Genomic DNA, 25,335 nt, shown 5'->3' on the forward strand with positions numbered 1-25,335 from the left:
GTTTCTGTGGTGTGAATAAAAGGAAAAACTCAGAGGGAAGGGATATTTTGTTCGGTTTCAGGCAGGTCTGCACATTTTAAACCCACACAGTTTAAATCTCAAGGGGAGGCTGAGCTAGAGGGGAAACCCTTGGCCACAGCTCAGCCATGTATCAGCTGTGGGAGCAGAGGGTGTGCTGTTCCTCCCCTTGCTCTTTTTAAAGTCTTTTCAAGGTTTTATATTATTATTTCAAATTAATATTTCCCTCCTGTGGTGACTAATGAAAACATCTGAGCTTTTGAATGTTTTCATGAATATTTATTCATTTTCTTGAGGGTTTTTAAAATCTTTTTTCAGTTGTTTTTATCTGCCTGAATTTTAGGTATGTTTTCTTTATTGTATTTGTGTTCTTGTGGTGGGTTTTTAATTGTAGGACAATAAAGAAAGTAAAAGAAAGTTACCTGCTGCTTGATTTTGATCCTCAGGGCCAAAATCCTGCAATTAATCCTCCTTCATCCAGACAGATGTGTACATACACAGATGCATGAACTGCTCCTAGAACATCCAGGCAGTGAAAAAACCTTAAGAAAGGTTCTAGATGTTTATGGCTGGATTCATAATACACAATTTGCAGGATCCAGTGTCTGTTGCTAAGTTTGGAGCCAAGTTTTGAGTCTTTAGGCAATTATCAGAAGCAAAGGAAGGATGCAGAGTTTGGATCAGCTACACTGTATTTTGGAAGGGGAGAGGGATGCCTCTGCCCTTCACCATGGATTATGAGAGGGGTCCAACATGAGAAGGTTCCAAATTCTCTGCAATTAAGTAGAACAATTTGAGACTTTTATCTTCACATCATACCTTCATTCCACCAAAGGTTCAACCTGTTCTCACATCTCTGACCCAGCAACAACACAGTACAAGAAGGCACTTCATTTTCCACACACACAAGACAGTAATGATCAGGTGCAAAATCCTCTGTGAATCCTCTTCATCCCAAATTATCTGTGCTTAGACTCACTTGCCAGACCTTCAGAAACACAGCACAGGCTCCCAGAAATTAGTAAGTCAGTATTTACATCACTGTCTGCACTGATATAAATGCTGAAGAACATTTCTCTTGAAAATATTTCAGTAATGCTGCAAATGCTTCCAATAATGTTATTGCTGTTGTTTGTGGAGGAAGGAACACAGGCAACTCCTCCATATCCACCTCCCCCTCCTGGGGCCTTGGGTATCTGGATGGTCTTTGATGGACAACAAAGGTTCTTTGTTCTGTCAAAGGAGCAGAGCCAATAACACCCCAAAGAAGTCAGCACAGAGAGCTCACCAAAAACAAATGAATAAAGTGTGCAGCAATGCAAATTATCTTTATTAGAGAATTAACCCCTTCCATCATCCCAGCCCCTCCTTCTCTAAAGAAGGGCCTGTCCAGCTGCCAGGGTCTTTTCTCTCATCCATTCTCTGCTTCAGGCTGTCAACCTCAATCACTTTCAAAATTGCTGATAATTAAGTATTACCTTGTCCTTCAGTTTGGAAAATTGCAAAAGGCAACTAACTCTCTTAAAACTACTGTCAGGGGCCTGAAAGATTTATAGTGGCACATCCTGCATGGTTCCAGCCTTGGTTGGTTTTTTTGATTCAGCCACATCATTATAGTCAACAAGAACTACAAACAAAAGCATGTTACATGGTGTCTCCAGAGGGAAGCTCCTTCACTGAGCAAACTACTCTAAGAGAATTTCCCTGCTAAAGTTAAATTTGATTTAAAAATCAATCCAGTTACACTGGTACAATGTAAATAAAATTTAACCTTAAATAGATTTAAATGTAGTTTCTACTGGTTTGATTTAATACAAAATATTATCAGCATCTAAGTGGCTTCACTTTGCAGTAAAAATTGACATTGGTGAAGGCAAATTAAGTTTACATGGGTTCAATTATCACCATGGAGCAGATGTCGCCTTACTCTGAAGGGAGGGTGGAAGGGCAGACTGCAGACACTGAGACTGCATGGCTGAACTCAGCATTGCAGCTCCTTCTGACCCCTCTGCAACTGGCCCCTTTTACAGGCAATACAGCTCTTCCTTTCCTCTTAAAATGCAGCTTAAAATGCCCCAGGGTGCTCAGAAATGTAGTTTGGGTATAAGCATTTAGCAAATTCCCCTACAGGACAAAAGATGTTTGGAAACTGTCACTTACACTAGACTGTCCTGTAATTATATGTAACATTCTTTTGGTTTTTAACCAGATCTGAAACTGTATTTCCAAAACATTTCTTTCAGAAAATACTTGGCTTTATGAGTTTCCTAACAAGAACACCCATCTGCAAAACCCATGTACATCACTGCTCCTCACTACTGCTTCACCTGGGTGCCCCTAATCAATGCCAGGAGTCTGAAAGCCTGGGGTCTGGATAATCAGCTGGTATCAATGACCTAATGAATGGTAATGTTGCACAAATGGGCTCTTAGTAGCTGACTCCAATGTCAGGCCCTGGTAGCAATGGGAATTTAGCTGTGAACTTGGAGTAGGCAGAGAGAAGATTGCATTAACTTTCTGCTGTGATGAAGCAATGGCTTAAAAGCACTGCTGCAAAGGCATCTTATCTCCCTGGCTAAGAAAGCAGCTGCAATTTCCTAGAAATTTTTGAGCTGTGACATGCCAGGAAGTGTAAGATCTCACGGCAGCTGTTTCAAAGATCACTGTAAATAGATTTCTCCCCACACAGTCTATAGATGACAAGGCCCTTCCATCATGTCACAGCATAGTGGGAACTTTACTGAATAATTCAAAATCACAAATATTTACAAAATTACAAAATAATAGTCAAAAGCTCATTTTCCCCTGCTCCCTACTTCGATGGGAGCCCTGCTGTTTCTTCCAGACGGTAAGTTGGCCTCTTGCCCAGACCATATATCTCTTATGACAGGCTCCTTAAGGACCAAATCTAAGTGGAAGCCAAAAGAAATATATCTTACTAAGTGACACAAGGGTAACTTTCTGAGCCTGATTGTGAGCCCATTTTAACTGCTTTTGCACAGATACAACTCTGCTGGTTTTAACTGCATTAATCCAGATTTGTACTGATGCAAGCAGAAAGCCCCAGTGCCTTTGACACTGGTACAAAAACAAATTTCCAAAAATGCTGAAGCTGCAGCCAGTGACCCAGGCAGTATTTTAACAATTGCATTCACATCTGGCCTCTGGAAGATTTCTCAGTTGTTTGTCTGCCTCATTGTTAGCAGAGCCAAACCTTGGGTAAGGGGGGAGCAGTCACGATCTCTTACACCTCATTATTGCTGAGAAAGTTATAGGAACAGCTGATACCAAAGCCACTGACCACAGAATAATCTTCTGCAGCCTTGACTGAGCTTTGCACGAGGCTTTCAGGGCCAGACTGCCCCTGCTTCTGACACAGCTGCCACAAGAAGTGCACAGCTCTTCCAGGAGTCTGAGAAAGGCAGGGAAGGTCTTATATGGGTGTAGTTGGTGGTAGGAATAAAGGGATTCCTACCCTTTGACATTTGGCATTCCAAGGAATGTCAAAGCTTCTGCCCTGCTCTGTGCCTCTGCCAGAGCATGGTTAGAGCCAATGCTGTTCTTCATTTTCTCCACCAAATACAAGAGTGGTCCTTGGTAAAGAGAAGGACACCAGGGTGAACATTCAGCCCACCATGAGGTTTACAAGCACCTCCAAAGCCTGAACTGCTCAGCTGTAATATCTCAAGTTGGATTCATAGAGAAAATATTCTTATGATGCACCTATTCTTTTTTGGCGCTTCATGTTCTTTTGTGCATTTCTTATCTCACAAGATACGTGGCTTTTACTTCTCAAATACTCTCACCCTTAGGACTGGATTTTACTCCTGCCTGATCTAACACAGGTTTGCTCAGGGAAGCTGTGCTGTTACAACCTCCACCTCTGTTTGTGTAAGTTTGGGCTCACCAATGGGTGCAGTCTGTCTCTCATGTTCCTCTTGGGCTGAATAGAACTGGGACAGCAGCAGCATCATTGGGCCCACAGTGCCAGTGCCTGGCAAAATCCTATGGAAATCAATGGCACAATCCAAGTGCAAAACAAAGAGAGTGGCTGATATTGTATTGAGGGGGGACATAAAGGAAGCCTGATGCCACACACTGATACCAGCATTACAAATCAGGTGTCAGGATGTCACCTCACTCCTCAATAATAGCCCACATATTTCCTGGTGAATAAATCTTTCTCTGTGTCTGCTCTCCTTTTTATGTCCCCCCTGAGTTCCCAGTAGTGTTCATCCCACTCTTGTTTTGGAAAGGCACCCTAACTGGAGTCCTCTCTTGCTGAGAGGAGAGATTGCAATTTAGCTGGTCTGTAACCGTCTGTTTCCATTCATTCCTGAGGTTTTCCAGCTGCCCACGAAAACAATGCACTGATACAGTCTGTGCAGACTTGAACCACGTCCAGAACAAAGGGTTAGGTGGGGCTGGGAGATTCTGGGAGTGTTCTTTGTCCTGGAAAATGGAGCAGATACTGGCATGACATGGTCAGAAAGATGATGGTGAAGGAGCAATCTGCTGATACCCCAACCCACACATGGCCCAGCACCAGACTTTGGGCTCAAGCATCCAGCTCCTCACTGAGCAAGTGTCAGGAGTACCAAACTCAGGCATCTAAGCACTGAGAGGAAAAACAAACTGAATTCCAAGGGGGGCTGATGCTGCACTTTCACGGATGTAGAGTAGACAGATTTCATCAGAAAGGTTGTAATATTTCATTTTTCAGTTAAACTCTCTCCGTCTCCTTTTATCTTCCCTTCATTTTCACAAAGAGGCATAAAGTGAGTAATAAAAATTGCTAACAGCACAACTTCATGATTTATACCACCAGATCTCAGGCAGAACTCCCTGTTGAGTTTGAGGGAATGGCCTGATTAAACATTGATGCCACAATATGGTCTGTCTTAGCAACAACACTCACAAGTGAAATTCATCAAGGGTATAAACCGTGACATTTAAAATGTCTGTTGGGTTAAACTTGACCAAAAAAAAAAGCAATAATGGTTGTGCGTGACTCTGGAAAATAAAGGCAATTGCCATGCCACTTTATGGAATATTGTGTGTGAATCACTGAAGCTATTACATCTTCTGCTGCCTTTTTCCTGCCCTCAAGAGGTTAACTTCTTCCCAGAGCCATTCTCTGGGGGGGAAATAAGAACCACGTGCGTGTGCCACAGAGCTGTGTCTGCTCTGGGGATGCGGGTGATCCGGATTTTGTGTTGTTTGCCTGAGAGACCCACTGGAGAGAATAATGAGGGGGTTCAAAAGAGGAATATTCTTCCTGCCAGAAGTGGTCGTTTAATAGGCCTTCACTTATTTGTTGGGGGAGATTACTCACAGGGTCACCTGGCAAAAATGACTGGAAGTTAGGAAAGAAAGGGCCTCCTGCCAACTATTTAAGAGAAAGAGAGAAATGGAGAAGAAACAGGAGAAAGAGCAGTGAGTTGGCAGCAGGGGAAGGGACATTTTGTGACTCAGAGAAGAAGCCAAGAATTAAGGCCATAAAGGGAGAGAGAAAGAGGGCCCTGGGCTCCTTAGAGGGTTTGGTGCTACATTCTGGTGGCATTCAAGAATAAATTGGCACAGAGAAAAATCGCAGGCACTTACACATGGCTTGTGAAGCCCTAGCAGCAGAGGTGGAGCTCTGAGAAAGGGTGAACAAAAAGCACCAGAGTGTCCTGGGGCTCAGCCCTGGTTCTGGAGCTGTAGGGCAGCTGGGCTCTCCCATTCCACCTCCAAAGAGGAACAAGGAGAGCCTGTGCTAGGAAACCAAGGCCAGGAGGCTCAGCCAAGTCACCCATGGGTTGTTAGATGTCCACTGCTCCCAAAGGGGTGCTTTGGGAAGCTGTGTCTGAGATACCCCCATAAATCTCAGCCTGGGCTGTTGTCACACCAGTAGGGACCTTCTGGGGGTCTGAGGCAGGGTGGGCTCACACAGAATTTGCCCTTGATCTGCCAACAAAGGAGGCTGTCTCAAGGCAGCAGCAATGCACCCACTGAGATCCAAGGACAAAGGAAATACACAGACCCAGCACAGCTCCCTGCTGCTCACACCACTTCAGCAAAACATCTGCTCACCCAGAATAAAATCCCTCCCCTGTTCTAAGCAGATCAGTTCCCCCTGAAATAGCAATAGGAGCTGCTGCATCTGCTCACACCATGGCCAGGCTTCAGCCCCGGGAGGATGAGGCCTTGGTTCAATCAGGCTGAGCTGCCTGCTTTATCTTACACTCTCCTGTGAGTAACTTTTCTTATTACACCTCTTTACACAAGCACCAAACCCCAAACAGGCAGAAAAACACATCCAAAATGCAGAAGAATTATGGCAGAGGCTCCAGCATCATGGGGTTTTGGAAAGGTTATTCATTTAGCAAAGAAATAACTGTACAAATCAGACTCTCTGGCAGCATTTGTGTGATGATAATCATGCTGATTAAGTGTTTGAGCCTGGGATACACTGGGAAAGGCACTAGGACCTAGGAAATAACCATCCCCTGCTTTTGGAAGGCAGCTGAGGGCTCTTCCTGTTCTGCTCTGTGAGTGATCCATCTCCTCTCACAGATCTGTTCGTTTTGGATGCAATTGCTCAAAATATGCATTACTTATGGTGATAGAGATATATACTAAGGGGACCAGCAGTTGTGCTGTTAACCCTTGGGTTCCCTGCTAGGCTGAGCCATGCAATGAGGGAAAGATTCAGAGCCCAGTTCTACAACTGACTTCAATTAAGTCAAATCAGTTGCATTAGCTAAGGTTATTAACTTGGGGAATATACTTTTCCTCTCTCCACTCTAAATTTGCTTTGGTGTCCATTACTCTTTGTTAATGAGGAAGGTGCTTTCTACTCTGATTTTTGTGTTGGTGAAGAAAAAGAGAAGCTGATTAGACAAATGGCCTTGACTCACTTCCAGCCTTAAATCTGACATACTGTTTTCATCTGATCAGCACTCTACAAGGGTGTCAGCAAATATCTGATGTTTAAGGCATGGAGATGGATTCTCAGGGAGTTGCAAAGGCACAGAAGTGACAGAAGAAAATAATTAGGACAGAGGAAATGTTATTTACCTCGGCTGGCTGTTCTGGGACTTTCCTCCACCCCTTCTCCAAGCATGAATTTCACAACTAAACCGCTGAAAAGATAAAAACAATAGCTACTTTCCAGAGGCACTACTGAAATATGCAGCCTTGGAGCACTTGAACAGGAAGGGAAATGTGAAGAGTGACTTTTAACCATCTAGGAACATGTTCACGCTGTGGGCCAGCTATTCAGCTGCACTAAATTGGTGCAGTCATGCTAAATAAATGTGATTGAACTCTCTGGCTGGCTTGATGAGCCAGTTCTGCACCAGGCTCCTAAAGCAGCCGGTGTCCCTCTGGGACAGGCTGCAGGAGCCAAGGCACAGCTCTGGGCCTGCCCTAATTCCCACTAATTGCACTGAGTGCCTTCAGTGCTGGGTAATCACCCAGTGCTGCCAGGAAATCAGAGCGAGCCCGTCACTGCTGCACCCAGCAGAAGGCAAGAACAGCAAAGGGCTGCGAGCGACAACTCCTGACACAGTTCTGGGTCTTTTCCATACAAGCTAAAATGCTCTGCTGTGTCTTTCAAGGGGTGATTTGGACCTTAATGGAAAAATCACTGATTAGAATGTTTTTATTATTGTTGTTATTCATACTATTGTTATTCTGTCTTACTTGGGAGGTTGGGGAAGGAAAAACTCCTGAAGTAAATCAGTACAAGCTTTGAGAAGCTGGTAACCTCTGTCCTCCCCTGGAGCTTCCATCATCTTGATGGCAAGTTTGTGCTGAGCAGTCAAATACCAAATTAAAAGAAAAAGAAAAAGGAAAAAAAAATAAACAAAGAACTAGAACAAGGGAAACTCTGTCTGGTACTTCTTTCCAGGCAAAGAACCCTTTAATAGCAAACTATTAGACAAATCCCAGGCCTGGGGGGTTGTTACAGAAATTTTGGATTCCTATCAGAATTTTTTTGTGTGTTTCCAAACCTGTATTGTCTAATGCAGCTGAAAAGAAGAATAATTCAGTATAAGCAGAAATATTTCCAGTGTTGTGGAAGCCCCTGGTTCTGATGGGGTGTGCGATGTTTAATTGTCAAAGAAGATGACTATTAAATATAATTTATTAATAAGTTCTAAGAAGAGAAGTTTTAAACCTTTGAAATGCTGATTGTCAACTCTATAGAGAGACCTGAACACAAATGATAAATTCCAGAAGTCAAAATGGTGTTTGCCTGCGTTTTTTCCTCTCTTTTTAGAAGGGAGATGACAAATTAATCTGGCCCCAACCCTCAGTGAAAAAAAAAGAGTCTCTATTATTTTCAGAAGAATCATTTCGAAGGGCAAGTCAATAACAGCAAGACTCACACAAAATAAAACCTTTGAAATCCTATTATTATTATTATTATTATTACTACTACTATTATTATTGGTTCATATGACTCAAATGTTATTGTTTTCTTCTTGCATTACCAGCCAAGAAAACCAAAGACAACCACACAAAGTTTTGCAAATCTCAGCAGTTTTGATTCCCACTTACATTGCTGGAGCAGCTGTTGCACTCACAGAGTTTAGCAGGTCAGCTCTGTGTGTGGAGTGGCCCACACTGTGCTTTGTCTTCCTGAAAACTTGATTTAAGAGCAGGATTTCTGTACAGCCTGCCCTGCAGAACTAAAGGAGGCTCACAATGTTGGGTGTGTTTCTGTGTCAGAGAGGGCTCAGTTGTGGGCAGGTGCCTTATGGATTCTGTAGCACTGGGTAAGGGACTGGCTTTAGTGGTGGCCACCTTCAGCAAAGCATGCAAGGAAGAGGTCTGTCCCATGAACAGTCTTTTGCTATTTCTCTCTGAGCTCTTGGTTTCCAGCAGCACAAAAAAAAAAAAAAAGCAAGGGTAAGGTCAGCTGAAACCACAGAGTTTTGCCCATCTATGAGTCAGGATCATTCACCCACCTCCTCACCACCACAGTCACAGGGAGCAACGTCAAAGCTTAAAAGCACCTCTCCCAAAACATGAACAAACCTGTGCTGACCATGAGCCTTGCCTGCTGTGGTGTCTTGCAGGGAAGGAGTTGCACTGCTCACTTACCCCATCACAGATGATGAGCAGCACTGGTGGCCACCAATAAATACTTACATGAGAAAAGAGCGTAGTTTATATCAGGCTAAACAAACTGAGTGGCAGCATACCAGAACTGCTGCAATGAGTTAACCAAATATTTTTTAAATTGCATTTTTTTCCATGGAATAGCAGGGACTGATCCTTCACCATCCCAAACTCCCTAGGAGAAGCACATGAAACCATTCTGACTGAGAGGCAGCATTCAGTGCTTTTTGGATTGTGTGAGTGCAGGTGCAAATGCCTACAGGACATGGGGATTTACTGCAATCCACTAGAGATCATCATATTCAAAGCAGGAACTTACATTAACAATTTCTGTACGATTTCATGTTTACTTCACAGACAATTTGACTGAATACACTGGTACATTCCTCCATATGTTCTCATGCTTAAACCAGGACAGCTTGACTTGATTACAAACTGTCTCATTCTGAATCATGTAAAGATGGTCAGCTGCCCATGGAAAACCTGGTACACCACTTGCTCTTTCTTCAGTGCTCCATAGAAAATTAATATTTGTTTTATTTCTGTCCTCTTCCACTCTTTTCCATGTGTGTTTGGTTTCTGCCACAGCCACCAGTAAATGTGGGAACAGCTCAAATTGTGTGGGATGTTATTGCACCTCCTCTGCTGACTGAAGGGTGACTCTTGGAAGAAAAAAAGGACACCAGGCTACATGATCCTCAACCACTGAAGGTTGATTTAACTGAGTTTAACCTCTCCAATAAATCAGATTATTTAAAATTAAAACCCCAAACAAATCACCATTTGCAATGTTGATGATGCTGACCTGCTTATGCAGATATTCTCTGGTTCAGGTCTTGTTAACTATATCAGATTTACTCCTGGACAAGGGTTTGAGCCCATGGATTATAAAAATTTCAAGGCCAAATGTGTTTTCACCCAAGTTAATTTTCCTTTGACTTCAATATAACATTGAAGAAAATGTGTAAAGAAAAGAAAGTGAAAACCAAACTAGATGGAGCACGGGAGCCAGAATATCTGTCAATGGTCCCAGGAATCACAGAATGGCTGAGGTTGGAAGGAATCACTGGAGGTCATCTGCTCCAACCTTCCTGCTCAAGCAGGGTCTCCTGGTGCACATTATTCAGGACTGTGTCTAAAGAGCTTTTGAATATCTCCAGGGAAGGAGGCTCCCCAGCCTCTCATGCCAACCTCTTCCAGAGCCCAGTCACTGTGTTCTCTTTACATTTTTACCTTGCCATTGCTTAGGCTTTAACAATGACCAGGGCTCTCCTCCTGGTGCCAGACTTCAGAGAGACTTTTTGAAGCTCTTCATTTCCTTTCTGCACTCAGTCAAGGAGGTCACTGTTGAGCCAGACTTTCTACTTAAAGAAGTAATAAAACAGCTCTAGCGGACACCAAGGAGTGAATTCATTTCTACCAGGTCCAGAGAGGTGTCTCTGGAGGAGGAGAGAAAAAAGCACAGGAAGGTGTGAGCGTGGGGCAGCCTCAATAGCAGGATAACACCTCTTTGATTCCACAGGGAAGGGAGGTGTCTGTGCAGCCCTTTCGCCTCTGTAAGCAGTGAGGAGAGATTCATTTGAACATGACAACATCACACATGCCAACAGTGGATCAGGAGGCAGTTTCCTCCTTACCTTCACTATATGTACATGTGCCAAGTAGTATAGCAAGGCAAAAGCACTGCAGTTCCTCAGATATCTTCCAAGGATTCATTTGAAAGAGATATTCCATCACATTTGCACATTATCCAGCTACAAAGACAGGACATTCGTGTGTGCAGGCATTCTGGCAGGAGCTATTTGCTTTGGGGCCAGATGTAATTCAAAGTTATTCTGAATATTACACTGCAGCAGCTTAGCCAAGCACAGTAACGCTGATTATTAGGGTTTTCCTGGTTTTCCAGATGGAGCTGATTTCATTTCATTCTCTCTCTTGTAATTAATAACTTGTCCCTTTTGTTCACTTTGAATCTTTGTTTCATCTTCAGCATTTTGTGGAACAGTTTCCAATTTCCTTAATCCATTGCTTGCCTCCTGTGTTCACTAGCAGAGCTCATTCAGCCATTCAGTTTAACAACGTGCAGCTCAAACCTCTGCTGCACAATCTCACATCCACTTCACATCGAGCTGGCATTTTTGTCATTTATATTTTATACTCTATGAACTCACAAATCATACCATTTCATACTAGAGCAATGTCAATAATCTCTTTTTTATTTAGGGGAAAAAAGCACCAACGAGCCACCAGCGAGCATATGGGATCTGTACGTTCTGTCCTTTGAACAAGTGCAGATTTAGCAAGGAGGGGGAGGGAAAAGGAAGAGAAGGAGAGCCACGTCCCCCCACTGCCAACGCAATGCATGTTCCTGCAGCATCACTGTTTGGATTAGGCCCATGGCCACCCTACTTAGGTTTCAAATAAGCAAAAAATAGATGGAATTCAATTCCCTGCTGCCAGTTTTTAGTGAGATTAGGCTTGTGCACACAGAGGAATTTTTTTAAATAGCCTTCACATGGAACCAGCTTTTTGCATTGAGGGTGTGCTCATAAATGGGATATCAGATGTCAATAAATGATGAGTGTTTACTCTGTAGGCATATTACAGACTTGTGTAAAATGTGCTATAGGTAGCTAAACACTCGCTGGTTACAAACAGGGTTCCACACAACAGCACAGATTAACCAGACTGTGTTTTTTGTGCTTTTAACTCACAGCACAAGGCATGGCTCAGCCCAGAACTGGGATCCTAAGTATACTCCCACAATTTAAGCAGCAAATATTAATCTACTAGAGCATATAAACAAATAATTAGTTTGAAGTGTGTAGAGAAGGGGGCCTGCACAGAGTGGCTGGATGCTGGAGTCAGCCTGTACAGCTGTGTGTACGTGCACAGTCCCACGCTTCCACTGAGGACGGGCAGGGATGTCAGGATGGGTCCCTCTAAAGCTGCTCTGCACGCAGGGGAGTTGAACCACTGACCACTGGGAGCCATGCAGCAGAGTATCTGTGATGTCACAGCTCTGACCCCAACACCAGTGGGACAGTCACCTCCCCTGGCTGTGTGCACTGAGTGTTGACAAACCCAGATGTGGGGGTGTCTGGGCTTATGCTGTTGTTCCCAGGGGAATGTGGGTGGATGGTTGTTCTCTGTTTTCTTTTGTCCTCCAAATACTTGGAGCATCTGGGACTCCAGTTATTGTATATTTTAAAGCCTTTGTTTCTTTATCCTTCATGCTGCACTGTGACATTGAATGTGTTTCAGATGAATGAAAAGCCTCCTTTAAAGCTCATCACAATTTGATGCTTGTCTTTCTCTGGGACCACTTTGGGGTTTTTTTTTAACAGATTAATGTCCAGGAGGTCACAACAGAGAGCACTGCATATGACTGAATATTAACTTTTAATAGAGTGCATTTTGCTCAGGAGCCAATTACAGCCTTCATGAGGCAAGAGCAATGCTAATCCTGGAAGGACTCCTAAAATCTTTCATAAGCTGCATCTAATTAAAAGAAAATGAAATACGCAAGAGTTGATGCACGAGTTGTACATTTGTGCATCCCACTCAATGAATGAATCATTTCCCTGCCTTCTCTGACACAGAAATGCCTTGCAATCCATTAAAGATCTTAAATATTTTTACAGCTCTAATGGACCATGTCACCACAAGCCACCCAGGACATGGCCACTGAAGTCCAGAGTTGAGCTGGTGTAACTGTAAGTGCTGCTGTGATGATTTGCATGGAGGATACATCCAGGCCACAGGATGTCTACAAGAGGATATGATTGTCTGTATCACTGCTAAGGCAGACCAAACTGCCTTAACCCAAACTGCTGTTAAACTCACAAGGTAGAATTATTTTGCATTTCCATACCCCCTCATAACACATATCCACCGTATGTGCAGCTGGGGCAAATCTCAATCCAACAGTGTCACTTCATCATGGGACCAGCACATGTCCTCACACAGCCCCAGTTGCTACCAGTCACCCCAGTCCTGGTACTGGTGGAGAGCCACAGGAAGCCAAAATCCAGGTGGCTGAGTGTGAGTTGGTGGAATGGCAGGCAGATCCAGTGTCAGACTGGGATGCAGCAGGGACCCACCAGCCCCTGGCGCAGAGCACAGTCCTGCTCCTCCCCATCGCTCAGGGAAGGGCAGATTCCCATGGCAGACCTGCAAAGCAGAGCAGCCCTGAGGGCACACACACCTCATGCTCCAGTGTGCTGGGGAGCTGTCAGCCTCACTCATGGCCCTTCAGAGGGCTAGGGTTAGGTCAGCAGCCTTCCCACTGGATTAGCACAGAGCTTTGCAGCTCTGCCAGCACCATGCCTGCGCCTGTCAGGATCTATCAGACAGCCAAGGCTTAACAGCTAATAGAGTAACAGAGTGAAGAGAATGAAATTACCCCTTTCTGAAACAGCCAGAAACACCCCAGCTAATGCTGAACACAGTTTGTGATTTTACAGAAGGGAGGCTACTGCACTGTTGGGGGCTGCATGCCAGGGGAAGCGCCCACGGTGCTGTGGACAATCCATAGGTGAAGGGGCAGAGTGGTTCCCATCCCAATTGCCAGGCACGGAATGGGATTCAGGGGCACTGAAACAACTGGGATGGACCAGGAACACTGAAGGGACAGAAAGATGAGAAGAGGGTTGTGAAATAAATGGCAGTGCAGTGGCTGTTTTCCCCTGCTACTGATCCCTCAAAATGTCATTGCCATGAAGGGTTGGGAACAAAAAGAAGGTTGCTCAGGTTTTGTGCCTTCAGGCTTGGGGTTTTTTTAATATATATTTTTAATGTGTGCTGATCTAAAGTTAAAGTAACTCAGGATGAATGGTTGCTTTCACCTTTTTATCAAGACCAGCATGTCATGCTCAGACAGAACCCACAAATCACTCAGCTCCTGCTGTGATCCTCCCGTGTGTCCTCGCATGGCTCCCAGTGGCTCTGAGTCTGTGCTCCCCACCCATGTGTGCATCCATGTGGCCCCTCCAGGACCAGGAGTCAGCTGGGGCCATCACATGGTGGCCCTGGTCGGGGTAGAGGGAACATGTGTCAGACCACAACCACAACGGCAGGCGTGTTCCTAGGACTGTGTGTCACCACCAGTTCTGGCCCATTCTCCCATGTCCTCCTCATAAACCACCGCAGAATAAGAAAGCAAACCCACAGCTTGATGTAAATCAAGCTCAGAAAGATTACGAGCCTCTTCTCTCACGAACTTATGTTAGTTATATATTAAAAAAAACTGCTTAGAGCCAACAGCTGGTGTTTAACAATTTATTCCTGGGGTCAGTGAGTGGGGAGGAGGGTGATGCTCAATCTCAGCAGGCCATGGCTGGCAGGGGGGAAGCTCAGCTAGAAGTAGTTGACAACTCTGCGGATGGACTGGACGCTGGCGCTGCGCGCCTGCCACTCGCTGAAGCTGCTGAACTCGCCGCGCTCCACCACGTACATGCGGCCCCGGTAGTTGGGCTCCTCGTACAGCACCCACCTGGGCACAAAGGGGGGGTCACCTGGGCCCCAGCACCCTGCTCCTGCCAAGTGGCTGCTCCAAGGGGCTGCATTTAGGCACTGCTGTACTGCAAACCACAGGGCCGGATTCCCGGCCCCACCCCACGCGTGGAAATGCTCCCGGTGGAGTTCACTGTGGGCCCTTCCCTCCACTCCCCCCAGCGTGGCCTGGCAAGCACCCAAAGCCAAACTGGACATTGCCTTTGGAAGATGTTTTGGGTTACACCAGCAATAAAGCCTGGGCCCAAGGGCTCCCTGCTTCACATTCACATGAGCTTCACCACGTGCAACAGAAACAATTTAATAGCATTTGATAGAGCTAAGGAAGGACATGAGTCCTCTCAGCCCCTGCATAAACCCCAATTTTTAGGGACTGTAAGGAGAAACATGTAATGCTTGATGGACATTTTGCCTCTTTGAACTGATTCATTAGCTATGATGGGAACCATATTTAGTAATCTCTCTTTGTTAATAATTCCTAATGGCCTCTTTGATGCTTTCCAACAGCGAGCAGGGCTTGGCTTGGTTATCTTTATCTCTACATCCAGATTTAATGACAATTTTCCCTTGGAATGCAGTCAAATGGATACAACATTCAATAACCTTGGTGACTTTGGCATGCCTGACTTCTTCACGTGGCTTGGCTACATGCCTGCTTGTGTCATGCCTTTCTCCATTTGAAGGTCAAGTCAGGAGCAATTCTGATGGTCAAGAAGGACAATTTTGCTGCTTTTCTCCACTTCACATGCTCTTACTGTGGCCACAAGTGTCACCCCTGTCCTCTATGTGAGTCTCTCATGCTTCTTAACCAAATTTTGCCATTGCTCTGACAGTTTTACGGTCAGGTTACCACCCTGACATTACTGAGCTGTTCATCTCTGCCTCCTTCCTCTCTTCACCATATTTTTGAAGGTTTTATGAGGATCCCAGCTGCTTTTCCCGTTTATGTGCTCAACAATGACAGCAAAGCAGAAATGCAATCCTCCAAATAATTTGGTTTCTGTGGTCTGTCTTTGCAGGAATTCAGCTGGGACATTGGGGTTGGGACCTACTGAGTGTGGGATTTCCATGGAGAAACTTCTTCAAGAGCTGGAGGGGTCAAAGACTGCTGGGCCTTAAGGGTCAGACAACAGGTGGTGAACTCAGATCAGTCTAACCCAAAACAAAAAGCTGGAGGCTTGGGAAAAATTGTTTATAAAATCAGCCACCCACAGGCATTATTTAAAAAACAAAACAAGAAAAGTTTGGGGTGTTCATCCAAGGCACCTTACAGGTTCTTTGATGTATTTGTTTTGTGTTTCTGAGAGGACATGGGGTGGAACTGTGGTGGTCCCTTCTCCCATATGTACAGGACCAGCATGTGGATACAGCATGGAATACTGTGCCTTGGTTTTGTGAAAGAGCATCCTGCAGTATCCGAGCCCTGTGCTGACACGTGGTTCCTGCAAACAGCCTCATTCTCTGGCACCTGTTGCAGCCAGTTTATCTCCAAACTGGAATTACAAAGTCATCCTCAGCCTTTTGCTTTGATGCTCCCTTTGCAGCTTGTGGGGAAGGCTGCCCACTGCTCACCTGTGAGTGTAGTGTACCCCCACCACATATCCCAGTGTGCAGTGACAGAAAGCATTCCCAGCTTAATTAACAACCATTTATAAAATTTTCCTCCTTTTTCTTTTCAGCTCTTCTGCTCTAGGACATGTTTCAACAACAGGTGGACCCTGGGGAATAGAGCAGGGGGAAGAGCAGCCCCTCACTGTCTTGTCTTTCCCAAGATTTCTTTCCAAGAACATGGTTGATGTGTCTGCACCATTACATGGAGGGAATGGGACAGGCTTTGGTGTAGATAGAAGCAGTGAGTGACCTGGTGTGGTGATAAGAACCCCCACTGACTTGTCCCTCTGCTTAGGGGAAGGCTGAAAAAACCCAAAAACCAAAGGAATAAAAGGAATAGCAGAAAGATGGGAGTGAAGTGTGCTGGCAGTGCAAGGTGATGAGTGAAGGACTGTATGGCTTACTTAGCTGTTCCTTTATTGCCTGAAATTTACGTTCTCTGGGACCATCAGTGAGAGGGGAAATCAAATCAGTCAGGAGCCCAGAAAAAAATAAAAAAAGAGATGATCTTGTCCTCAAGCCCAGCATGGGAGAGCTGATCCAGGCACATAGCACACAGCCCTCAAACATCTCAGTGCTGTGTTTCATTAGCACATCATCCCAGCGGACATGGGAATAAAATGCTCATGGAACCAACTCAAACTCTGTAAGCCAACACTGGCTGCTCAAACTGAAAAATAAGGAGAAGAATGCTGTAGCATCAGCCTGAACCAAGCAGGAGGCTTTCAGTGGAGCTCAAAGTCACTTATTCTCCATGTAAGATTTGAGCAGTGCCATGGGCAAGTATCACCTTTGCTGAGAAATATGTGATGTTCATTGGACAGCAGCATTTGGGTATGTGTTCTGCTTTGTATTTCACAACCTGACTGCAGAACACTCATGAATACTTCAGCAGAATAAATGGTTGGTCTGATTCCTTCAAGTTATTCCACTGTAGTGTAGTAAAGCTCTTTTTGGGGAATTCTCTCCTGGGCCGCAAAACAAATTCAGCTTTTTAAAATTGCAGTTTCTAGGCTGTCCTCTGTGGAGTGGCTGAGGCACAAAGGAGGACAAGAACCCCACATCTTCATCTAAAATCAGATGATGATCCCATATGTGATACTGGAGCTGGCTCTGCCGTGGGACGGGCGAAGCCACTCACCACAAACCTGCAGCAGCTTCCGAGGAGGCGGTGACACCTCAAAACTGCTCCAAAATAGAAATTCATTGCCAGTGTGCCTTAAACAGCTTTGCCATCACCCTTCTGGCTGTGGGGGTAGCAATTGCCTGCCCCAGGAAGGCAGCAGGGAAGGTGCTGGACCCCTCAGGCTCACCATGCACCGTGCCAAAGGCTGATGTTTGTCTCCATTGCCATGTTTCCAGATGATCCATCATCGCTTCCCGCGGGCACAGCCACCTCCACAAAGCGCAGGCAGCAACTTTTTATCAGCACATGACACCATCCATGGGTTTTGAAATGGAAACAAATATTTCTGTATCCAACACATGTCATGTTGTGGGAATTGAGAGTGAAAATCACAGAGGGAGACTGTGGCTGTAACTGCCTTTGTCTCCACTGACCCCATCTCCTCTGCTCCCCAGACATCCAAGGATGAGTCCTGGGACAGCTTTGCCAGGTTATGCCCAGCACCATCTGCACCTGCAGCGCCTCTGGAGGCACCTGGGTTTAGAAAATCCATCCAAAGGAGAAAATTGGTGCTTTAGGGTCCCTTTCTCCCCCTGCTCTCACCTCTCATCCTTCCCTCCATCCTCCTGCAGCCCAGGACAGCAGGTCCCTCTGCATTGTCCTGCCTTTAATTGCCTTTACAGACCTTTCCAAGCATGTCCAGCACTGATCTTCCCAGGATCTGAATGTAATGCTACAAACCTCAGTGAGTTTCCTCACCACACTCCTCTCCATGTTTTATTTTTTCCTATTTTTTCTCACTATTCATAAACCTTGAGAAGTCCTGTAATGTTAACACAAACAATCCAGACTCTCATGTGAGGGAGAGCAAGCCTTGTGCCTTTTATATATTTTGTAGATGAGGGAGAAAATCAATCTTAAAAATTCAAGTGCTTGAAAGTTTCTGGGCAGCTTCCCAATTTCTCAAACTCCAGGCTCTGCTGCAGGGACCCAAGCAGTAAATTGGCCCTAAAGCTCTTGCCAGAGTACTCACAGGCTCCCTCTTGGCTTTGTGCTGTTGGTACTCAAATGCTCAGCACTAGCAGGGTCCCTTGGTGGGCTCCAGCCATTTCTTCCCATCAGGAGTGGGTAGCTCTGCTCCTTAATGAACTGCCATTGCCTAATCATAAGCCTGGATTTTTGGAGGCGGAGAGGCCTTGGCTGGATCAGAAAGGCTCCTGCAGGACACTTGCTGCTGTCAGGATATCTTGATGGCAACAACCTTTCCCTATTCTTAGGAAAAGAAATGGACACAAAGGGTCCAGCATCTCACACCAGGTGTCTGTGAGCTGCACAACATCCAGGACAGGTGAAGAACAAGGAATCTGTGCTCCTTCCTCTGCCCCAGGGCCTCCCTCCAGCCACCCTCTGCCTGCCTCTGGGAAGGTGTTATGGCATTCCCCAGCTCCCAGCAGGCTTGCAGTGAAAACACAATTGTCAGACAGAGGAAAGGGGAGACAGACAGAGAACAGCCTGTCTGACAAGAAGAGAAAAAAAAAACAAACAAAAAGGACCAACACCATTGAGAAAATACAAACTGCCACCAAACATCAAGGAAAACGCAAAACTGACATCCTGCCCAGGCCTTCAGGAACATCTGTAGGGGCAGGAGGATGGGGCTGAGCCTCAGTCTGGGCATCACCACCACTGTCAGCCCTGTCTTTCAGAGGCAGGATTTCATGTAAAGGGGAGATGCTGCTGCCTCGATTTTGCCATCATAGGAAAAGGTGTGGTGAGGCCACTTGCAAAGCAAAAGCCCTGACTTGCATCACCTGGAGCTGCTCATCCAACCTCCCTGAGAGCTTCAGCACGGATTGAAAGAGGTGTGGAAGGTGGGAGGGAGGAAGGAAGGAAGGAGATGGTTTTAGGCTTGTTTCATACACCTTACAAAGGTGTCTCAGAGTTCTTGTAACTCGTGCTTAGCTGCCACCCTGCAGAAGTCACAGCCCTTAGAAGCAGCTCGCAGTGGGCAGGCACCAACATTCGCCTTTAACCAAAGGCTTAACAAACATTTTTAGGCTTTCTCCCAGCACTGAGAGGGTTTTCCATGAGGGAGGGGTGTCTGCAGCCCCGTCCCCTGCAGTGCCCAGGGCAGGGAGCATGGCAGTGGCTGATGTGGAGTTACTTACGCGCCGTCGCCGTACACTTTGAGGGCATTGATGCAGGTCTTGTCCCAGCCTTGTCCCTGCAGGAAGGAGCAATCTTCTGTCAGCTCCAGGCTGGGACCCCTGAAGTGGCTCCCCTCGAATATTTCAATCCTGTAATGCTCGCCATGCTGGGGACAAAGGGATTGGAGTCAACAGCAACACCCAAACAGCACAACAAATTATTCCTCTGGCTTTTATCAGACAGAGAGGGAGACAGAAGGGTGCTTTGGAAGGGGAATGTGAAGAGCAATCCAAGAGCACTGGTGCCAGCATGAACAGAGCTCGCACAAACTTGTGCTGCCTCCCAGCACACCAACCATGAAAGCAGCCAAAAATCCCTCAAACCTGTGCCTGGCTGCACCTTCCTGCACTGCTGTGCACATGCTAACACATCCTGGGGTGCCAGTGCTCAGGCACACACAGCCCCTCATCCATCTGCAGATCCCCCCCACCAGCCCACAGCCCCTCCATCCCAAATGCAGCATCAGCTGCAGCCCCGACTCTCTACACACCTAAACAGGAAAAAAGAAACATATTCCCAGTGTACAAAGATGTTGGATTTTTCCCCTAAACTAATTTGTATTGCCTCCAGTTTCGTGCATAGCTGCTGTTCCTTGTGAGAGGTGTTGCGCCTTTCTCTTAGGAAAATAAAAACAGGGAGAAAAGGAAACTTTCCCAGCATCATTGCTGCTGCGTGAGCCCTTGATGGTCACGTGTCACAAATGACTCTGGGGACATCTCTGCAGCCTGTGGCAGAGCTATGTGGGACAGAGCAGGCTCAAAGGATATTTTTAAGCCAAATTCAAAGAATACCTAAAGGCATTTTTCAAATAAAGAACGTCAGCACACAAGAAGCTGGGCTGCCATGCCAAAGCCCACAGCAGCCAGGCGGACACCGGGCCTGAGCAAACATTCCTCAGGGAATCCACGCTGCACAAACCCCTCCAGGCCCTCACTGGCATCTCACAGGAACATCTTGGGCCAGGAAAGGAGGAGCACATCCTTGTGCTGGCCAAGGTCCAGGGCCTGGGCCAGAGCATCCCTCCACAAATGGATCATGGAGGTGCTTTGGGAATGATATTACAGACCTGAAACAGATCTGCTGCTGTGCCAAAAGCAGTTTCAGGGCCAGTGAGAAATCCCAGCAGCTCCAGCTGGGCTCACCATTGCCCCAGAGGCCCTCAGTGGTAGGAGAATCAATGGAAAGACCCAAGCCATACTAATTTCTCTTTGCTACTTTTTAATCTTCCCATTTAAACCTTCCTTTGGACAGTGCTTTTAAAAGCTTGATAAGGGGAAGGGAAAATAATGGGTTTAGTGCAGGATTACCAGGGTCGGAGGGTGGTTTGCAACAGCAGAGAATTCAAGTAAAATTTGCTAGGAGCAGCCCTATGGTCTGGTTAGGAAGCCCTTGGGCTGCCCTCTCCCCCTTTGGGTGTGTGGGGAGATGGAGCAGCTGCAGCTCAAACTTGCCTTGGGCAATGAATCTCCTTCTGAATTTCCCCGGGAGTATCTCACAGCAGCTCACATTAAAAGGAAAAGCACATGGTACCAGCAGGACTTTGCCATCTCATCTGGAAAACCACAGGAATAGCTCATCCTCTTAAAGGCACTGTGTTTCACTGTGAGAGGAAGAGGATGCATCTTCCTCCTGTCTGGGGACACGGAAACTGTCTCGGCTTTGTGGGAGATAAACAAAACTCTACAACTTTTGTGAAAGTTGTAAAGCTGGTGTGTTTATTACAGCACTGGGCACGAGGGAATCGTTCCCCTAAAAGTTCTGGGAACTTCAGGTCTCTTTTTATCCCCCTCTCAAATACATATGCATACAATTTCACAGTAGGTTCATACATATTCATCTTTATGAATTTCGTGTGACATTTGCCACTAGTTCTTCTTTATCAGAAAGAATTCTTAGGTCAGGTCGACCTGCTCTCACAGCAGTCTCTGTCTCTCTCTATCATTCTCTGTCTCCCCTCCCCTTATTTCTGTCTTTCACTGAAGCAGTTTCTCTGAGCCTAGGCTTTTTGCAGCCAGACTACACAGCAAGCTACATACTTAACTCAAAGATGTACATTCTACTTAAATCAAAATGGATTTCTACTTTGGAAAATCTCTACTTTGCCTCACTGCACAGACTGCTCTGAACAGGGACAAACCCACCCAGAAAACTCCTTCCCGCTCAATGGGACACCCTATTCCTAAAGAACACACATTTTTATGGCAATTATTCACATAATTGGCTCCAGTGACCAGGATAAACTAAACCCAAAGGTGCTCCAGCTGGGAGAGCCAACCCCAGCAGCATCCACTCACCATCCCGATGGGCCGGCAGGAGCCCAGGTGGTCGCTGCGCCCGTTCCAGCGGTAGAAGTCGGGGTACTCTCCATGCTCTAGGATGTACTGCTGCCCTCGGAAGTCAGGGTGGTCAAAGCAGACCCAAGCTCCACTCTGCACGCAGATGGAGTTGACCCTGTTGAGGAAGCCTTGGTCCTGGAAGCTGTTGCAGCTGCCACAGACGTCCAGCTTCCTGCCTGTGAAGCATTTGCCTTCGTAGAAAGTGATCTGGGGGAGGGAGGAGAAAGGGCCCACGTTGAGGAGCAGGGACACGGCCGGATTCCCTTCCCAAGCAGATGGGAATCTCTCGCAGATGCATCATTTCAGGGTGGTTTGGGTTATTTTAGCTGCTTTCCAGCAAAAGCATCACTGGCATTTTTTCCTAAGCAGCGTATTTGTTTTTCTGGGAACGCACTGCGTCCCGCATTTATGACACTTCTCGCCGCCTCGTGCTCACTCACACATATTTCCAGCAGGAATGTTTAAACAGGAAATTCAGCTCCCGAAACGCAGCTCCTTCTGCCACACCCTCCCCATCCCTGCTACCAGATTTGCTCCCGGGATCACCACTCACACCGCTGCTGGCTCTATTACCCTCACCGTCTCTTTCCACCCGGAGGATGCTCCGGCTCTCCGGCCCCAGGCTGAAAGGGAAGGGTCGGGTCGTTACTTACTTTTCCTGAGTATTGGGACATTTTCTGCTGGCTGCTGTCCAAGACCAAAGCAGGAGCCAGAGCAGAGCTGCGATGGACGGACCATTGGACAGGGCACTATATAGGGGCGGCCGGGGGGGGGCCGGGCCGGGGCTGGTGTGGCGAGGGCTTTGTAACAAAGCCGCGGGAACCGGGGCTTTGCTTTTCCTGCTTCGTAGGCAGAACCGCCGGTAACGGGGCTGCTGAGTCCGGGCTTTTGATTTTGGGCAGATGATCTGACAAAAGATTTGCTTGGCAGGGCTTTGGTCGATTAGCAGTGCACATTTACTGCTCCTTTTTGGAGGACTTCTTTTTTTTTTGTAACTTTTTTGGCTTTTTTTTTTTACTTTTTTTCATCTTTATTTCTATTTCTTCTTTACTTCCCCCCTCTGTTTTCCCCTATTTTTTCTTTTTTTTTTCCCCCATCCTTTTTCCTCAGCAGCATCTCTAAGCATGGCACATAATTTCTCTATGTCAGAGAAATGGTTTGCTTTTTCCCAGCTTCTTCCCACCTACTGCAGTGTGGCAGCCAAGAGAGGGTGTCCTTGAAGACTCCCCACCAACAAACATTGCACTCCTTCTGTCAAACCAATGGTTTCTCATTCAACCTTTGAACCTCTCTGAATGGCACCTCCAAAATCCAAGGACCTGATCCCCTCCAAAGCACAGAGGTTGGGCTCCCAAACCCACTGATGTTACTCCAAGCATCGTTCTCAGGAATGTTTTCATCTTCCAGCACTGAAGCCCTGACTCACAGCTGTAAGTCAGGAGTAGAGGAACTTTTGGACCATAAAGTTACCATATTAAAGTAACTTACATTGCAGATATATGGGACCATAAAGTCCTTGTCTGTGTTATAAGAATATCCAGAGATTTTAACTCTCATATTCCCAGGACAAACAGCAAAGGAAGCTCTCAGCCCATAAATCCCATCAGTTCATTCTAATGAGCCAGGCTAGGAAGAGGCAAAGGCAGATGTATGGGGGTGGCCCATGGAGCAGCATGCAGAGACATTCCAAGGGGCCACATTAAAAGGAGATTTGTGCTTTTATGCTTTTTAATAGCTCTGGAAGAGACTTCACACACAGCTCCTGCTCATTGAATCCTCCTCCTCACACACTGGCCCTCCATCACCTTCCCTTGCTGCTGCCTCTCTCCCTGAACCATCAGGCACATGTTTCAAATCCAAACCCTAAAACCTCCTTTCTTGGCAGGCTGCTCCCATCCTCAGGTGTGCCAGCAGCCTGGCTCAGCAGCCCCACTCTGCTGCCTTGGCTCACTGCTTCATCTCGAGATTAAAGACTGCTGCAGGAGAAAGGACGTCATTATTAGGGCTCAAACGTGTGCCACCCTCTCAATTAAGATGTAAAAGTTAATAAGCACATGTGCAGACACACGTAGGCTGAGCCAGAGGAGGCCACTGACTGGGATGCACTGGAGGAGGAAGGAGAGAGGTGGCACTTTGTGCTGGGAGAGGAAACACATCCTCCAGCTGATGCAGGCAAACCTGCCCTGGCAGCACGGGAACACGGCTCACACGTGTGTGTTGTGCTGTGAGGCAGGAAGCAATGAAAAATAAAAATATAAAAAATGAAAAATAAAAAATATCCCTGCCCAAAACCTCTTTGAAACTCTGGTGCTAATTTTAAGGTGTTCAATTAATCACCAGATGGTGTAGGGAAAAGGAACAGCAGAAAGTCCTATTTGGAAGAGCTGCAGCAAAGATGGGGGGCATTAGTGCTGTTCCCAAAAACCCAAAACCATCCAATCCCTGTGGCAGTCAGTGGCCTGGGAGGGAAGGAGAAGTGTCCCTCTTCTGAGTCGTGGCTGGGAGCACGAGGACAATGGGGTGGCACCACTGCTGGCTTTGGGACCCAACTCTCCACCCATTGGGGTCGTAGCTCAGGCACTCTTTGCATTGGCCACGAGCTGTGGGGTGCCTGGAGGAGAAAAACCACAGCAAACTGCCCCAAAGCACCCAGGAAAGCAAACTCCGCCTCAGGAGATTTTTATGGAACCACAAAAGCCTGGTTTCCTCTGGCTCTGTCTCATGAGGGGATTTTCCTGTTTCTCTTAAGGTGTGACATTTAATTCCATGTGCAAGAGCTTGATGAATCTGAGACTTGTGGCCAGCTGTCAGATTTCTTAGAGATTGTCCAACAGGTTCAGAAGTTATTTCAGGAGAGATGGAAAGAGGTTGCTGTTGACATCTTATTGCAGAAGTTCCACACCTTCTGGGTGATTTCTCCTGGGCAGCTCCTCACAGCACTGACTCCTCCTTCTTCTTCACAGTACAGACAACAAACTCCAACTCTCTTCTCACCCAGCTAACCCACTCTTTTTAGCACTCTTCTTCTTACTGGACACAGCTGTGGCCTATTAAGGGCAGGCCTGTTCCTAATCCTTGGTGATTAGTGCAACTGCAACTCCTCAGCTGTGAGACTGCCTTCTGCACTATTCTCTTACATTCTATCCCTCCACAGGTTGTGGCAATTTTATCCTCATTTCTTTGACAAACCATGTTAAAGATGTGAAATAAGAAAGGACCCATCTCTAGAAAAAAGCAAAATGATGGGCAAAAAAAGAATATGGAAGAATTGCAAATGATAATTCCTGGACAAAGCCCCTTAACTCCTTGCCAAAGATGGAAAGGCTGCCAATGGAAGAAAGAAAAGAGCAGCCTGAGGAGCCTGTGGCCACTAAGAGCATTTCAGGCAAGGGATGCTGGGGCTGACCC

At 46.3% G+C, this 25,335-nt stretch overlaps 1 protein-coding gene across 1 annotated transcript; it reads right to left on the reverse strand.

The window, feature by feature from the left end:
• Nucleotides 1-14,398: 14,398 nt before the first annotated feature.
• CRYGN (crystallin gamma N) lies at nt 14,399-22,333 on the reverse strand. The gene is made up of 4 exons (XM_071429894.1): nt 22,322-22,333; nt 21,886-22,212; nt 19,552-19,697; nt 14,399-14,626 (listed from the first exon to the last, which is right to left on the reverse strand). The coding sequence occupies exons 1-4, from the start codon at nt 22,331-22,333 to the stop codon at nt 14,491-14,493; spliced, it is 621 nt and encodes a 206-aa protein (XP_071285995.1). The 3' UTR covers nt 14,399-14,490.
• Between the last annotated feature and the right edge of the window lie 3,002 nt (nt 22,334-25,335).

This window comes from Agelaius tricolor, unplaced genomic scaffold (genome assembly GCF_023055355.1).
Source record: "Agelaius tricolor isolate 1412-34295 unplaced genomic scaffold, bAgeTri1.0.p SCAF_6, whole genome shotgun sequence".
In the NCBI taxonomy this organism is placed as follows: Eukaryota; Metazoa; Chordata; class Aves; order Passeriformes; family Icteridae; genus Agelaius; species Agelaius tricolor.